General features: G+C 43.3%; 1 protein-coding gene across 1 annotated transcript; it reads left to right on the plus strand.

Annotated features, from left to right (window-relative positions):
- The first annotated feature begins 419 nt into the window (after positions 1 to 419).
- On the plus strand, positions 420 to 10,090 carry LOC128125744 (tripartite motif-containing protein 30A-like). The gene is made up of 7 exons (XM_052763403.1): positions 420 to 851; positions 2,896 to 2,991; positions 3,622 to 3,852; positions 6,920 to 6,942; positions 8,575 to 8,675; positions 8,953 to 8,979; positions 9,379 to 10,090. Exons 1-7 carry the CDS (start codon positions 432 to 434, stop codon positions 9,963 to 9,965), a joined length of 1,485 nt encoding a protein of 494 aa, XP_052619363.1. The 5' UTR covers positions 420 to 431; the 3' UTR covers positions 9,966 to 10,090.
- Positions 10,091 to 16,799: the final 6,709 nt, after the last annotated feature.

A 16,799-nucleotide genomic window follows, 5' to 3' on the forward strand; every position in this document is an offset into this window, starting at 1 on the left:
GTACTCAGTTCAGTATTTGTGAGTGTATGTCCTCAATTTATATCTTAATAAGTCTCTATTACCCATTAAATAGACTCACGTGAGTTGATCTTAATAGAAGGTAGGTTACACAAGGCTGTTGGAAGGAAACTCTTTCTGCTCTTCAGTAAAAGGAAACAACAACCCTGCATCTGAAATTTTTCACTTGGGATGAAATTAGAGTAGAGGCCTTGAAAGTATGACATAATGCTCCTTTAGCCATGTCACTCAACTTCTGTCCCTATTTCTCTCCTGTATTCTTTACCCTTATCATGGAGGTCACTGTTGATGTCTGCACAGTGTCCATGCTGATTTTCCCTCTTACTTGTCCTCTTTTTCCTCATTCCAATAACACAGGTACCTGAGCAGAAATGTCAGGAGTCAGGAGATACAGACACAGGATCACAGCAAGAATGACCTCATCAGTCCTGAGGATGATCAAGGAGGAGGTGATCTGTCCTATCTGCCGGGAATGGATGGTGGAACCTGTGAGTGTCGATTGTGGTCACAGCTTCTGCCGAGCCTGCATCACACAGAACTATGAGACCAGCGAAGGCAAACAAGAGGAGGGCATCTGCCCTGTGTGCCGAGTGAGTTACCTGTTTGGGAATCTGAGGCCTAATCGACATGTGGCCAACATAGTGGAGAGTCTAAAAGAGTTCAGGTCCAGCCCAGAGGAGGAGCAGAAGTTGAATGTCTGTGCACAACATGGAGAGAAACTCCAGCTCTTCTGTAAGAAGGACATGGTGGCCATCTGCTGGCTTTGTGATCGGTCTCAGGAGCACCGTGATCACCAAACAGCTCTTATTGAAGAGGTGGCCCAAGAATACGAGGTAAGAAGTGGGAGATGTGGGACACAGTGCAGGAGACAGTAACAGATGGGAAACCACCACTTAGTGTGACGGGTCATAAACCTGGACATCATAGACTCAAGGCTTGATAATCATTCCCTCCTTCCCAACCTTCAGAGTCCTAAAATCACATGATGATTTATTCTACTTAATTGTATAAGAATCTGTCTTGTGGGTCGTGTTGGCACATGCCTTTAATCCCAGGGCTCAGGAGGCAGAGCCAGGCAGATCTCTGTGAATTCAAGCCCAGCCTGGGCTACAGAGTGAGTTCCAGGACAGGAGGCTCCAAAGCTACACAGAGAAACCCTGTCTAGAAAACAAACAAACAAATAAAAGTATCTGCCTGGACTACAAATAGTAAGATAGAAAAGAATGTCTTGGAACTGACCCTGTGAAGTTGAGTCAATGACCAAGAAAAGCCAAGAGCAGAGCTGCTAATTTATTATGTATTTATTTTCTTTCAATGTTTATGTCAGATTCATTCATCTACCTAAAACCAGACTAGTGATATCAACAATGGGGTTAGTAAGTAATACATACAGCAGCAAAGAGAATGTGCATGTGGCAGTTGAAACATCTGGAAAGAGGGGAAAGAACTCCATAATGAGATACACAGAGGCAAGCTCTGTGTTGGGTCTTTGTTTTCTGTTGTTTTTTTGTTTTGAGCCCACATACAAACTCACAGAAACTGTCTGCAGCATGCACAGGGCCTGCAGGGTTCTGCACCAGATGGGATCCTAGAGCTTGAAGAAGTGGACACATGCCCTGACCCCTAACCCAGAAGCAATCTCCAAGTGATAGCTACTTATAAATGAAATATTATTTTTCTCCAGGGCCGTCTCAGTGGGGAAATAAACCATTCTTAAGGACAGGTCCCATGCCCAGCAGTGGATGGATGACCACTCAAAATGAACTGAACTCACATTTGGAGATTCTTTCTTCACAATGTTAAGTCTGGGCTGTAGTGATTATTGTCTTATTATTCCTTAAATGACTGTTTTCTTCTTTTTGGGGGGGGGGGCTTGAGATGGTTTTGAGACAGGGTTTCTGTGTGCAATAGCCGTAGATGTCCTCGGAACTCACTTCGTAGACCAGACTGGCCCACAAACTCACAGAAATCTGCTTGCCTCTGCCTCTTGGGTGCTGGGATTAAAGGTGTATGCCAGGAAGCCCTAAACTGGTTGTTTCCTAACAATAGACATAAAGGGTGTGGATCTCAACGGGAGGGGAGGCAGGGAGGAGTAGGGGCAGGGGAATCTGCAATTACAGTACATTGTATGAAAAAAATATTGTGGTGAAGGAAAAAATGTTAACTACAGGAACAAAAATTTATTTATTTATTTGTTTCTGGTTTTTCAAGACAGGGTCTCACTGTGTAGTTTTGATGCCTATCCTGGATCTCTCTGTAGACTGGTTGGCCTTGAACTCACAGAGATGCACCTGGTTCTGCCCCCTGAGTGCTGGGATTAAAGGCGTGCACCACCACCACCGCCCTCTTTAGGAATAAAAATTTTTAAAGAAAAAGAATGTGCAGGTGGCCAGTGTGGTGGTGCATGACTCAATCCCATAACCCTGGAGCTTATGAGTTTGAGGGTATACAGGTCTACACAGAAATTCCAGGCCAGCCAAGGCTATATAGTAAGACTCAGTTTAAAAAACAACACCAATGCAGGTGTCAATTTCCAGGTATGTGATGGGTATGTGTGTGTTTTTATAAGAAAGATCAAAAAAACTAACAGTTATTCCCATTTTCTGATGCTACAATCAAGTAAAGGTTTGTACTTGGGTAATTGACTAAGAGAGATTTCTGTTCTTTGTATGAACATTGTGTGTGTAGGAATAGGAGAATGGATTGAGCTGGAGACTGAAGATTTCCATACTTTATGTACAAAAATCATGGCACCAGTTAAAAAAAGAGAACAGTCTTAGGCTTCCTGCCTTTCCAGAAGGGTTTCTTGGTATTGGGTTAAAAACAACTGTCCTACTAAGCACACAGCTTGACTCAGCTACAAATCCTCTCCCACAGGAGAAGCTCCAGGCAGTTCTGCAGGAACAGACGACAAATGAGAAAAGATGTGATGAATGGGAAGATGACCTTCAACAGGAGAGAACTTTCTGGAAGGCAAGTGGGGACCCTAATTTCTAAGGGAGTTAGGCTGATGCCTGGGAGGGACCTGGGCAAGAAGCTCCCTGGCTGGCTCTTTATTCCCAGGTAGTTTATAAGGTCAAGAGGCCTTGATTATTCCTCTCTACCTGCTCCTTGGAGCTGGGGCTGCACACTGAGTGTATCACAACTGAGCCTGGCTATGTGGGGAGCTGACACCATGGAGGGGGCCTGGTGACAGTGGGCACTGGGTCCTGGATCTCACTCCTCTGGTGCTATCTGCAGCTGTGACGGTTGGGGAAGATGCTTTGGAACAGTCACAGTTCTATTCTTGGGTTTTAGCTTCTCATGGGTTCAGAGGTAGAATGAGAAGATTTACAGGTAGGAAAAAGAGTCTTGAGCAGCTGTGTGAAAACTGATTCACACTAAAGCATTCCACTTTGGCTCAGATGGCCTTGGTAAAGGTGACCTAAGATCTTTGTTTTGGAATGTCATCAACAGACACTGAGAGGAGACACATGCTTCCTAAGACTCCCTTCCCTTCCCAAGCTCAGTTCCCTGTGAGAACTCCCCATCAGAATTGTGTTTTTCTGTCTTCCAGTCCCATTAGCATAGTCTGAATTCCTCTCCCTTTTCTTATTCCTGAAGAACCAAATACAGGGTGATGTAGAAAAAGTTCAGATGGAGTTTAAAGGACTTCGGGAATTCCTGGACTCCGAGGAGAAGAATGAGCTGCAGAAGCTGAAGCAGGAGGAGGAAGACATTATGAACAGCCTGGCACAGTCTCAAAGTGAGCTGGTGAAGCAGAGGGAGTCAGTGAGAGACCTCATCTCAGATGTGGAGCATCACTTGCAGTGCTCAACCATGGAAATGCTGCAGGTAAGACTGCAGGAGGTCCCAGCATCTGACAGTCAGGACCTGGAAACCATTTCCCTCCCTCTGTGCTGCTGTGACCTTCCTGGTGGGGACAGTAGGGCTCTCTGAGCCCTCCCTCAGCTCTTTCCTGAACCAGATTTAGAGCCTGGGGAATCATGGCATGCATGGATGGCAAGGGGAAATGGCATTTTTTAGTTTATCAAATGAAGTACAGAAGCTGAACCTTGGAGAGAAGGTCTGTTGCATCATGGGTAGTTATAACCTGCTGTAATGCTGAGCATGTGTGAAGCAATTTTCAACTGTCATTAGTCACTTTACCTGAATTTGAAATTAGTAGAAATTGTTCCTCCCCTCCGGTGTTTGGAGATTTTCATCTCCACTGCCTATGATTCCACTGATGTGGTTAGTGGGAGGGAAGTTACATCCAAGATCTCAAAGTTTTCCCCGAATCTGTCTTCAAGTTGCTGAGGTGAAAGGTATCTTCTTTTATCCTTACAGGCATAAAATTTGTATTGTATTTTATCTCTATCACATTTTTAAATAATGTAAACCAAAGTCATTCTGGTGATGAATATCTCTGTAAGAATTTGTTTCTTTCATCTCAATTGTCAATGTTATAGAACTTGGTAGTTTTAGGAAATTTTCATACTCCTTTAATTTATTGGTTTCCATTGTGTTAATTTAATTGATTGAGAACACTCACTTATCACCTGTATTAGACAGAATCATACATATATGGCTAACCTAAGTAATTCACATAGATACTAATTACAACCACCATTCTCTACAGGTCCGAAACTGTATCTCTTGACCAAAGAATCTGCCCACCTTTCTCTGCCTCCAGCCCCTGATGACCCAAATTCTAATTCTACTTTTGTGAGGTCAATTTTTGTACATGATACATATTTAAATAATAACACTTAGTGTTATTTTTTCCTGTGCCCACCTGGTTTAGTATAACATAAATTCTCTGAGTTCCGCCAAGTTACCACAAATGGCAATACTTCTTGTTTGGAATGTCTAATATTTTAACATACATGCCTATCACATCATTTTTATGCATTCATTTGGTGATTAGTTCTCCAGTTGACTCTATTTTGTCTACTATGATAATGACTCAGTGGACATGAACATACAGATGTCTCTATGAGGACAAGTTTGAGCATCAAAATTCACCTATAACTAGAATGATTAGTTCTCTCCAGAATTGTTTTTATTATGGAATCTACTTTTGTTGGCTTTTGTTATATGAGAGAAAGCCATGTGTAGCCAAGCATCTATTGCCTGTGATCCCAGGACTTGAGAGCTTCTCATACACAGAGACAAAAACATGAGAAGTACAGAACAACGAAAATGAAATATAAGCTTGCCAACCTAAAGCCAGGTATGCTGGATCACTCCTTTAATCCCAGCAATTAGAATGCAGAAGCAAATGAAGCTACCCTACAAGGCCATCCAGGTCTATATAGTGACATCTAGGCCAGCAGGGTTATGTAGTGAACCCCACAGCTGGCAAAGGTGGAGATAGTAAGAGACTTCAGAATTTCCAGCTTTAAATGGAATGTATATACTGCATCTCTAATTTAAAGGCCCAGGGATCATTGCAGAAGGACAGAAAGAGTGTAAGAGTCAGAGGTGGTGGATGAGTACAAGGAAAACAATGACCTCTGCACATAGCTTAGCAGCAGCACATATCAACTGTGATTGCCTGTGACACCAAGACCAAGACCTGTGCAAGTCTAAACCACACCACATTCTACTACGGAAAGTGGACTTTCTAAGGAAGTTCACTATACCACACCCAAGGAGCTACTGGCAATTATTAGCTGCTGGGAGGAAGGGGGTGACATTTCTCAAAGAATGTAACTTTAGTTAAAATCTGTCAATAACCAGTGGAATCCACACATGCCAGAACACTTGCATAGTGTTCAGTCTCACTCCCAGAACTGATGGCTAACTAACTGAGATGCCTACTTAACATATCAAAGTGGACCTGGTGGTTCAGGTTTTGATCTGTCCTATATAAAAGAGCCAAATTAATATTGGAAAGCAGAAAAAGGATAATTATTAATGTGGCCATATTTGGAAGATAGACATAGACATTTTAACAAAAAAAAAAAAGAGGCAGAGGCAGGTGGATCTCTGAGTTCGAGGCCAGCCTGGGCTACAGAGAGAGTTCCAGGACAGGCTCCAAAGCTACACAGAGAAACCATGTCTTGAAAAAACAACAAAACAAAAACAAAAAACTCTATCTTCAGTTTCCCTAAGTGAGATCTAAGTTTAAATAGAGAGCCAAGGATATATACATAAGACGAGTCCAAGTCAAGGTGTAGTCCTGTCCATCATTCTCCCATCATTATCTGGGTTACAGTCTCACACTTTAGAGTGGTCTGGTAAGTAATTAAAACTGCTTGAAATCTTTTTAGGAGGCCAGTTCTCCCTCTAGCTGAATCTGATTTCCTTCTCCCAATGTGAGATTTCTGGAGAAGTTCCCTTGTTTGGAGGACAGGGGATTCCATTGTTTCAATTGTTTGTCAACTTGAGGACACATGTCTCTTTAGATTAACTTCTTTTCCTGCCAGGACATTAGAGAGAGAGAAGGAAGACACAGAGAGATGTGGTTAGTTGGTTTTAAGTATCAAAGATTCTAAGCTTCTGGTCCTTGTGACTTATTCATTACTAATATATTAAATTGTGTCTAAATCACTGAATAATTTAGAAATCAGCTTGTCAAAATGTTAGTTGCAAGTAAGGTAATGGATAGCTGACATGTGTTTAGGAAAAAGTCATGTATTTATGTGTTTAGCTGTACACACAACAAAACCTATGTAGGGTTTCAAACTATTCATCTTTGTTCTCCAATGTCTTGTAATATGAGACAAAAAATAGTCTATGAATTTACATATAAGTCAAGTAAAGAGCCATGCATCAAAATTATAGCATGTCTTAGAGAACTGTGAGTGACTGGCTTGATTCTCTTGACTTTGTCTCTGGGGCCAGTGAGAGTGTGAGCAGGATTTGTAAGCACATGCAGAATATGTTATTAACTACATTTTCTCCTTCTCCCTAGGGTGTGAATTCTGTCCTAACAAGGTATGTTTTGGCTGATGGGAAAGAATAGCCCTATTGTGTGGTGAGAATTATTTAATATCCAACATGAATCAGTGTCTCATGGGTTTGGGGGAATTTAGACAAAATGTTATTCTGAAGTTCGAGTAATGAGGAGGTGGGGAAAGGCAGGATCTGCCTGTTTTGTAACTATTGAGAAGAGATTTGATTCTCTTTTAGGGACTGGGTAATGGGGAGATACAGAGTCAAGCTGAGCAGTGGGAAGAGGCAAATGCAGCTGTAGGTGTTTTCAGACTCCTTGTGGTTCCATCATTCTGTCCATACTGTGTGCTTGTGTCTGGATCTGCATTACCAAGTACTTGATTCCTCAATTCATCCTAGCTCGGGCATGTCTTCTCTGTCTGCAATCAATGTTCACAATATTGTATATTAGGGGAATTCCTGTGTATTAGTGTTTCTCATGAGGACAGGAGAGATCCAGAGTTCCTCTGTGGTTGTACTTAGATTTTGCAAAACAGACGAGTCTGTGGGCACAACTGCTCCACGTGAACCACATATTTGAGAAGACTGACAAGCTGTGCCCTCCTATGTAAAGGGTCACACCCAGGCTGTCAACATCAGGCTCCTTCTGAACATATGGAGCTCATGTTATTATTAATTTGGTGTTTCTGTCTTCTTTGCCAAATTATGTCATTGTAACAAAAGTACTTGAAGAATCAGGAGAGGGACTAGAGAGATGGCTTAGCAGTTAAGAGCAGTGGCTGCTCTTCAAGAGGACTTGGGTTCAATTGCCAGCACCTACATGGCAGTTCACAATTATCTGTAACTCTAGTTCCAATGGATCGGACAAGCCCACACACACATGCAAAACACCAATGCATATAAAATAAGAATAAATAAATCATTTAAAAAAATGAATCAAGAGAATCAGAAGCTAGTCAAGAGTGTCCATATTGACAGCAGGGTTTGAAGTCTTGGCTTCCTCCAGATGGTTTTCTCAGACTCCATGACACTACTACCATGAGCAGCTTTTCTGCACCCGACTTTAGATAGTCCTTGAAAACTCATATTTCTCTCTGTCTCTGTCTCTCTGTCTCTCTCTCTCTGTTTTGTTTTTCAGACAGGGTTTCTCTGTGCAGACTGGGCTGGCCTGGAACTCACGCTGTAGACTAGGCTGATTCAGAGATGCTCCTGCCTCTGCCCTCTTAAGTGCAGGGATTAAAGGCATATGACTCTATGACTGGCCCACACATTATTTTTTAGCTACCTTGTTTGGTTTTTTTTTTAAATTCACTAGCTCATCATGTCTTAAGAGGTCTGGAGAATGGGAGGAGGAGTTGGGGAGCATGTTTATACAGGTGAGGAGAGAGCTCCTGGGAATTAAGGCTTTCCCAACATCCCACAGCAAGTAAATGGGGGGGCTCATGAGTATGTCTCTCATGTCTCCAGAGTTAGTAGTCAACTCTCTCTCTCTCTCTCTCTCTCTCTCTCTCTCTCTCTCTCTCTCTCTCTCTCTCTCTCTCTTTCACTTTCTCTTTCTCCCCCTCTCAGAATTCTCAGGAGAGCTCCAGGACATCTATGGTTAGAATGATAGGGAGGCAGTGGTGGTCAGAGGTCACACTGTCTGAAATGTGGAGGTCAATGTTTTGTCCCTAGGAGTCAGACCTTAAGACTGAAACGGCCTGATATGGTCCTGAGACAAGAGACAAGGCTCTTCCAAGCTCCAGATCTGAAAGGCATGCTGCAAGTGTTTCAAGGTGGGAGCAGCTACATTCTGTGGGTAACTGAGGGATTCTAGGGTGGCTGGGGTGCACTCTCTGGGAAGAGAGTGATGTTTCTGAACATGGGTTGAGGGACTCACAAAAGCAGATGATAGTGTATCCCAGTGATGTCATATTTAATGGGACATCATCATGGGATAAATCCCATGTTATATCATAATTTCTAAACCTTCCCCTAATTTAGAGAGGAGATTGAATTTAATGTTTTGATTCCTTTGCCTCCATTTAATGCTGTGAATTTTCACCCTTTCAGGGCTCATGGAGGCTCAAGGCTACTGGGGTAAGGAGAAATCACACCATCACCCTCTCTCTTCTTAATGTCTTTCAGAGTTTATTTCTCAACTAACCCTCATGTGTCATGTTACTTCTCCCAAACTGTCTCTTCATGACTATAAAAAGGTTCCTCCATGCCGGGCGGTGGTGGCGCACGCCTTTAATCCCAGCACTTGGGAGGCAGAGCCAGGCGGATCTCTGTGAGTTCGAGGCCAGCCTGGGCTACAAAGTGAGTCCCAGGAAAGGCGCAAAGCTACGCAAAGGAACCCTGTCTCGAAAAACCAAAAAAAAAAAAAAAAAAAAAAAAATTTTCCTCCAAGGTCTCTGCTTAGGCTTCAGCTCCTTATATCACAAAAAAGGCTATACATTGCCTCTCATGTGACTCTTATGTCTCATTTTTCTGTAGTTCGGGTGACCCTGCGTCCAGTACACAAGGAAAACATTGTCATTAATGTGGACAAAAGACAAATACATTATCAAAATGTTCATAGAAGAAGTTTGCAAGTGTCTGAGACCTATGGTTTGGGTGTCCTGGGATATCCAGCTATCCACTCAGGGAAACATTACTGGGAAGTATGCGTGTCTACAAGTGTTGCCTGGCTCCTGGGATTAAATGATGGAAGACGTACTCAACCCCTACCCCAAATGTTCTTCAGCGTGAAATATAATTTTGATGATAAAAAACGTGTAAATTATCAGCCTAAACATGGCTACTGGGTTATAGGGATGAAGAACGGGTCTGTATATAATGCCTTTGCAGAGTGTTCTGTCACCCGCAATGCCAGTGTCCTGGTCCTCTCTCTGACTGGCCGTCCCCGTCGTGTTGGAGTTTTCCTGGACAGAGAAGCTTGTACTCTCTCATTTTATGATGTTTCCAACCATGGAGTTCTCATCTATAGATTCTATGAACCTTCCTTCCCCGATGAAGTTTATCCATACTTTAATCCTATGGGATCTTCAGAGCCAATGACAGTATGTGGGCCACCTTCCTAAACCTCACCCATAACTGCACAGTGCCCCATGTCTGATGTATCTCATATGCCTGAGCTCCCTGGCATCATTATAACTGTTTCTGCCTTTGCTCTTTCCTTTTAATAAACTTCAGGTCTCAATACAAACCAGCATGGATTCTTTTCCTTGACCCAGTTGCTTGTCTGGTTACAAGGCAATAATTCATCATTTCCCATATTCCCAAAGAAAGTGACTCTTTCCTCATTAGGTGAGGTGAAGCCTCTGCTAACCCCACTTCCTGTTTTGTGGTGCCACAGAGGGAAGGCAGGGCCTTGTGCATGCTGAGGAGGTGCTCTACCACTGAGCCACTCGTCCCAGCTCTGCCATGTCTGCACAAGCCCACTCCTTCTGCCCCGACAACGGTTGAAAGAAAGTTCTTCTCCAGCTTGTCTATTAGTTTTGAAACCTATATGCAGGAGTTTCTAGCCTAGGAATGAGCCCTTAGTGGTACATCAGTTTAACCACAATGTGATTCATCCAAACTTAAGAAGGAAACATCTCCAATGGTTCCCACTAAGACTGTGTGTTCAGAGTACCAGAGTTCTATTCCTGCCACTCCACACAGCACTGTAATAACATCCTCAAAAGCCTATGTTTATGGAGTTTTACTTTTTGTTTTGATTTTTTGTTGGGTTTGGTTGGTTTTATTTATTGTTTTTTACAATTTTACTATACAGAGTACACAAATCCTGTAGGTCAGTGTAAGAAAATAAATTTGAAATCTGTTACAAGGCTCTGAGGGTAAAAACATTTTCCTCCAAGCTCAGTGACCCATGTTCAATCCCTTACACCACCTGGGAGAAGGAGGCAGCCAATCCTCCAGATTATTCTCAACCCCACACACATGCTGCAGTACACCCAGGCCTAGACACACAAATGTAAAATGAGTTATGTAGTTTTTAAGGTCAATGCATATAAAGCACCCACTGTATATATAGTGTACATATAAAGTACACTCAGTAGATGATGGTTCTGTTCTTTACTGGGGAGGTGTCCTTAGTCTGCTGTTTCATGTAAAAGTGGGTCGCTGGGAGAAACTAAGATTTGACTTTCTGATGATGTCTTCTCTTTGATCTTGGAATCTGTAATCAAGTCTACTCCAATATGTTGTAGATAGCTATGATTTTTTTTGTTGTTTTAATATTTTTTGAGAGGATAATTATTGTGCTGAATATGTTTCTTATCAAGTATGTTAAATCCTATGGTTTTCCCTTTTACACTCAATGATAGTGATGAAAATATCAGTAAACTTACCTTGTGCTGTATGGTGAAATGTAAACAGTAGAAAGTTTCCAGGAACTTACAATATGTGAGTGGTATCCACCATTGTGACAGACCAGCCCCCACATTTATTTACCCCAGGGACTCCTGAGGAATGAGGGAAAAGAAAGAGACTTAGTTAGAAATAAAGAGGGGAGAGAAACAGAAACAGGATAGCCTCGAGTGAGCCTGGCTCCATATCCACTGGCCCAGAACTTCATTCCAAAGGTCTATTTATCACAATGCCAAGAGGTAGAGCAAAAGACCTCCCCCTTGGTAGTTACAGTCAAGTGTAGACCCTTCCAAATACCTGATACTCAGGCCCGTGGTCCAATCAACCTCTTATGCAATCGTGATGGGTACAGACACTAGGAAACCTTGTGGGCTACAACACACCATGGTGTCTGTTTTATCTCCTCCAGTGACTGTAATAAAGGATTGTTGAAGTTGAGTCCAGAACCTGGCATGATGGTGTTGATGCAATCCCAGCACTCAGGAGGCAGAGACAGGAAGGCTGCTGTGCATCTGAGGCCAGGCTAGTGACAGAGGAAGACCCTGCTCTGTTTTGTTTTGCTTTTAAAGAGGAATGTGCCAGGTTTGCGATGAGGTAGTTGGTTCAAGGGGATATTGTGAGGGATTACTGGGCAACAAGGAGTTTATTTAAAGTCAGATTGCCATAAGTAGAGGGCACACCATGTTGGGAGTTTCCAGGATGTTCAGGCCCCAGTACCAGAATAGTACTCTTCTTACACTGTAGGATGGGATAGGGGCCTCACAGCAGGAGCCTGCAGCCAGGCTCTCAGATTTCCATACACGTGACTCAGGACAAAGCACCCATCATGAAAACTCGCTTAGGTTAGTATGGCACCTGCAAGGCAGCTACTGGGGACTTCTTTTGAGTAGAGTTCCATCTTGTCTCTGTCTGTGACACTTACAGGGCAGCAGGTAGATTAGAGATTCTAGCAATACATGCTGGCAGAGTATGCATCAGCCCACATAAAACATCACCATGTTTTGTTTTAAGAATTAGAATACCGGGGGCTGGAGAGATGGCTTAGCAGTTAGTAGCATTCACTTTTCTTCTAAAAGACTCAGGTTCAATTCCCAGCACCCACATGGCAGCTAACTGTGTAACTCTAAGCTAGGGCACCCTCACACAGACATACATGAATGCAAAACATCAATGTAAATAAAATAAAAATAAATTAATTATTTTTTAAATAACTAGAAAACTGTATTATAAAATAACAGATGTTTTTATTTTTATCAGATTATAAATTCACCAGGCGGTGGTGACACACACCTTTAATCCCAACACTCGAGAGGAAGAGGCAGGTGTTACCCTGTGAGTTGGAGGCCAGCCAACAAAGACTCTAACCCAGAAACATAGCCAAGGTGTTGTGGAGCTGAGAACAGAGTCTAGACTTCTTGCGAAGAGAATTTGTGTGGATTGTAAAGAGTGGTGGAGCATGCGTTGTCTGAGCCTGAGGTGAAAGGGGCCTGAGGAAGGTATATTTCATGTCTGACATTTGTTTGCTGGAAACTGTTCCCGTATCCACTCTGCCTTACACATATCAGCTTTATTGCTAGTGGTCAAGTACCTTCAAGACTGTTAAGTCTGAATTAGGTTCCCATTAATCAATTCATAAATGAAGACCTTAGAAACAACACCAACTACCTTCTTTTCTCTTATTAAGTTAACGTATTGAAGTGTCTCACCTGCCCTGAGCTGACCACCAGCTCTTTCTAACCAGAATGATCAATCTTACAACAAGAACACATACATGCTCAACTATGTTCATATCAGCATTATTCAGAATAGCCAGAACCTGGAAACAACCTAGATGCCTCTCAACTGAAGAATGGATAAAGAAAATATGACACATATACACAATGGAGTACTACTCAGTAGTAAAAAAACAATATTATCATGAGATTTGCAGGCAAATGGGTGGATCTAGAAAATATCATCTTGAGTGAGGTAACCCAGACTCAGAAGGACAAACATAGTATGTACTCACTCATAAGTGGATATTAAATGGGAGGGAAGGGATGGCCAGACTGCAACCCACAACTCCAGAGAGGCTAGCTAACAGGGGAAGACCCTAGGAGGGACACATGGATGATCCTGTGAAGGAGAAGTGGATGAGATCTACATGAGTGGGGTGGGGGGTGGCAGAGGGCAAGAAGTGGGGGATGAGAACATAGGGAAATGGGAGGGTCAAGCTGGAACAGGGACAGAGTGGGAGGGCAGGGAGGAAGATACCATGATAGATGAGGACATCATGGGAATAGGAAGAGGCAGGGTGCTGGGGAGGCTCTCAGGAATCCACAAGGTTGACCCCACTTTGGTCTACTGGCAGTGGTCCAGAGGGTGCCTGGACCAGTCTACTCTGGTGACCAGCCTAGCAAATAACCTAACTGTCATCATAGAGCCTTTGTCCAGTGACAGATGGAGGCAGATACAGAGATCCACGGCCAGGCACCAGGCTGAGCTCCAGGAATCCAATTGATGAGAGAGGGGAGGGATTCTGCAGGTGAGGGACATTGAGATCATGATGGGAGGGCATGCAGAGATGACTGGCCACACTAGTGGAAGCCCATGAACTGTGGACTGAGGAAAATTCTTTTCTACCTTTATGACCCCCATAAGAATTCAAGCCTGGTGACTTTGCTCTGGTAGAGGTTCTCTATTGCTTGGGTTTATAACTGAGCACCTCAGAGACTTGAGAGGACTTAGAGGTATAAGGAGACAGAGAGGAAGAGAGGGGTGGAGAAGTTGAAGACGGAGAACTGAGAGAGATAAGGAGGATTTTTACCAGAGAGAATGTATGGAGGAGATGGAAGATGAGGAAGAGCCAGATGGGGAAGTACTAGCTGGGTAAGAACAAGATGAGAAGGACCTACATGAGGCAGAATTAAGATGAGAGCATTAAGATAAAACGTAGAGGGAACAGTAGATAAAGGTAGAAAGAAATCAGGCAAGAAAGGAGCTAGGCATGAGAACAGAACTGAAGCTGTGTAGATAGGGTTTCATCTCAAAGGAATAAAGTAGAAAGACAAAGAGCTTGGTGTACTGAGATTTATTTCCCGAAAATAATTTTCGCCATTTGTAGTTTCTCTACCTGAGGCCCTGTGAAGTATAATATTAGGGCTGGTCCTTTTAATATTATACAAGAAGGGAATGAGAGCAGAGAGGGAAGACAAGTGGCATGCACTTGGTCTGCTCTAGGCCTGGGATGAGACTGGGGAAACAGAAATGGAGAGCAGGAAGAAGAATGAAGACTGTTTACCTGATTCTCAGTCTATTTGGCCAGCTGGTTCCCAGGTAGAGAGTGATTCTGAGTATTGGCGGCTGACACAAAAAGATAGAGTGAGGAAAGCTGGGCCATGAAGGGTATGGGGAGTCCCTGGGGAATGAGTACAGAAAGAGAAGAGTGACCAGCAAGTAGTTAAGACTGAGGAATGGGAATTGAGGGACAGGAAGGAGAGTGAAGATGGCCTACCTGATTCCCAGTCCAGCATGGCCAGCATGTTCCCAGGACAAGGGTGCCTCTGTTGTTGTTGGCTGAAACAAAGGGATGGGGTGAGGGTCAGGTCCTGAGAAATCCTTTTCTCAAAGTCTAGCATTTAGACAACAGCCTGCATTCCCTCAGGGACGTGAAAATAGTTCCTACTTGCTAAAATGAGTCATTCTCATATCTCTGGTAAAAAGGACATGTGTCTCTCTGAGATCCTCACTCTATTCTCTAACACGAAGAAGGAGGCTTAGACAAAGATATCTTAATATAGATAGACTGTAAGGAACACATATAAGGCCTAGGGTGAACAACCCTGGTCAGTAGTGATAAGCAATAGAATGATGTAAGTAAACCACAAATGGAGTAGTGATAAGCTATAAGCTATGTGTGGAAGTAGGGATAAGACTAGAAACCTAGCCAGGAAAGAATATAAAAGATGAAGCCTCAGACCCGACCAACAGAGCTCATCAGGCCCTCGCGCGCGCGAGACGACTCTCCTCTGCCAGAGACGTGAGATCCTGTCCCCAGTGCAGACGTGGCTGACCTGAGGAAGGCTGACCTAAGATCCAGAGGAACAGACGTGGCGAGTCCGGACCTGTATACCTGGAGAGGTACTCCTGCTTCCATTGGGAGACAGGACGAATATTGCTTGTAATCTTACTGTGTGAATAAATGAGTGTTATACCAAGTCTGAATCAAGAGTGATTATTCCTCTCCCGTAACTGGGGTATGTGCTCGCTACATAGACCCAGGCCAGTTTCAAGCTCCCAGAAATGAAGGCACCAGCCCCAGGAATTTAAAAGTACAGTCATCTGGTAGCAACTAATTAACAAAAGAGTGCCCCAAATGCCAGACAAAAGCAAGGCCATTTGGTAGTGACTGATTAACCACGGGATGACCCAACGCCAGAGATGACATTTCTCAACTCCACAGACGGGCTGTAAAAGTTCTAACAGAGCAAACGGACAAACTAAAATAAGATAACACATGTGCTCTCTTGGTCCCCTTGCCCTCTCTTCTCCTCTCTCTGTCTTCTCAGACTCTCTTGCTCTCCCCCCACCACTGCCTCGTTCTCCTCTCATGGCCCAGGTCAGTCTGCTGGCCATGTTCAGCCCACTCTTTTTCCTCCCAGCTCTGGATTCTCCCAGATGCCTGTGGCTGTCCTTTCCCTCGTATCTGCAACAAAATCCTTCTCCTCAACTATACCCCGGAGCAGTCATGTCCTCATTTTCATTCAGTGAGCACCATGTTTGGTTTTTCGTTTTTGTTTTGTTTTCGTTTGGTTTGGTTTGGTTTGGTTTGGTTTGGTTTGGTTTGGTTTGGTTTTTCGAGACAGGGTTTCTCTGTGTAGCTTTATGCCTTTCCTGGAACTCAACACTGTAGCCCAGGCTGGCCTCAAACTCACAGAGATGTACCTGGCTCTGCCTCCCAACTGCTGGGATTAAAGGCGTGCACCACCACCGCTCAGCATAAATCCATTTTTATGTTTAATAAAATATAAGTACTTAACTTCTGAAATCTCCAGTGTTCTTTTTGTTTAATATTTCTTTCATAATTTAGTTTTATGGGAAATCCTTTGCTCAGTTTGAAATAAATATCAATGTGTATTGTGCACTGCTGTAGGATAATACTTCAGTAAGCCACTAATCATGGGCACTATTTTCTACTTATTAACTAAACTCTTGAACTTAATGGCCTCAGGTTCTGGGTCTGGGCCCATTGCTTCTCTCAAGTGTGTGTGTGTGTGTGTGTGTGTGTGTGTGTGTGTGTGTGTGTGTGTGTGTGTATTATCCCTCAGACCAGGTGTGCCCAGTTAGTAAATCATTAACTTCTCTATTCTTGGTGTAATCCTGTAGAGAACACAATGGGGAGCCCTGTGTGGGCAGTAGGCAGAGTTATCATGCTATATAGTTCCACAGTGGTAGGGAATTTTTCCAAAGAATTATTTTATTTAAAGAGACTTCCGTTGTATATAGTGTTATCCTTCACCAAAGCTCACACAAAATTTCCCAAAGGAAAAGGCATAAAGAAACTC

Source organism: Peromyscus californicus, unplaced genomic scaffold (assembly GCF_007827085.1).
Source record: "Peromyscus californicus insignis strain IS unplaced genomic scaffold, ASM782708v3 Scaffold_4__1_contigs__length_199733344, whole genome shotgun sequence".
Taxonomy (NCBI): domain Eukaryota; kingdom Metazoa; phylum Chordata; class Mammalia; order Rodentia; family Cricetidae; genus Peromyscus; species Peromyscus californicus.

Coding starts and splice junctions, on each gene's coding strand:
- LOC128125744 (XM_052763403.1), top strand. CDS start 432: ATGACCTCATCAGTCCTGAGGATGATCAAGGAGGAGGTGATCTGTCCT. Junction 2,992..3,621: donor AGGAGAGAACTTTCTGGAAG/GCAAGTGGGGAC, acceptor TTATTCCTGAAG/AACCAAATACAGGGTGATGT. Junction 6,943..8,574: donor GTGAATTCTGTCCTAACAAG/GTATGTTTTGGC, acceptor TTTTGTCCCTAG/GAGTCAGACCTTAAGACTGA.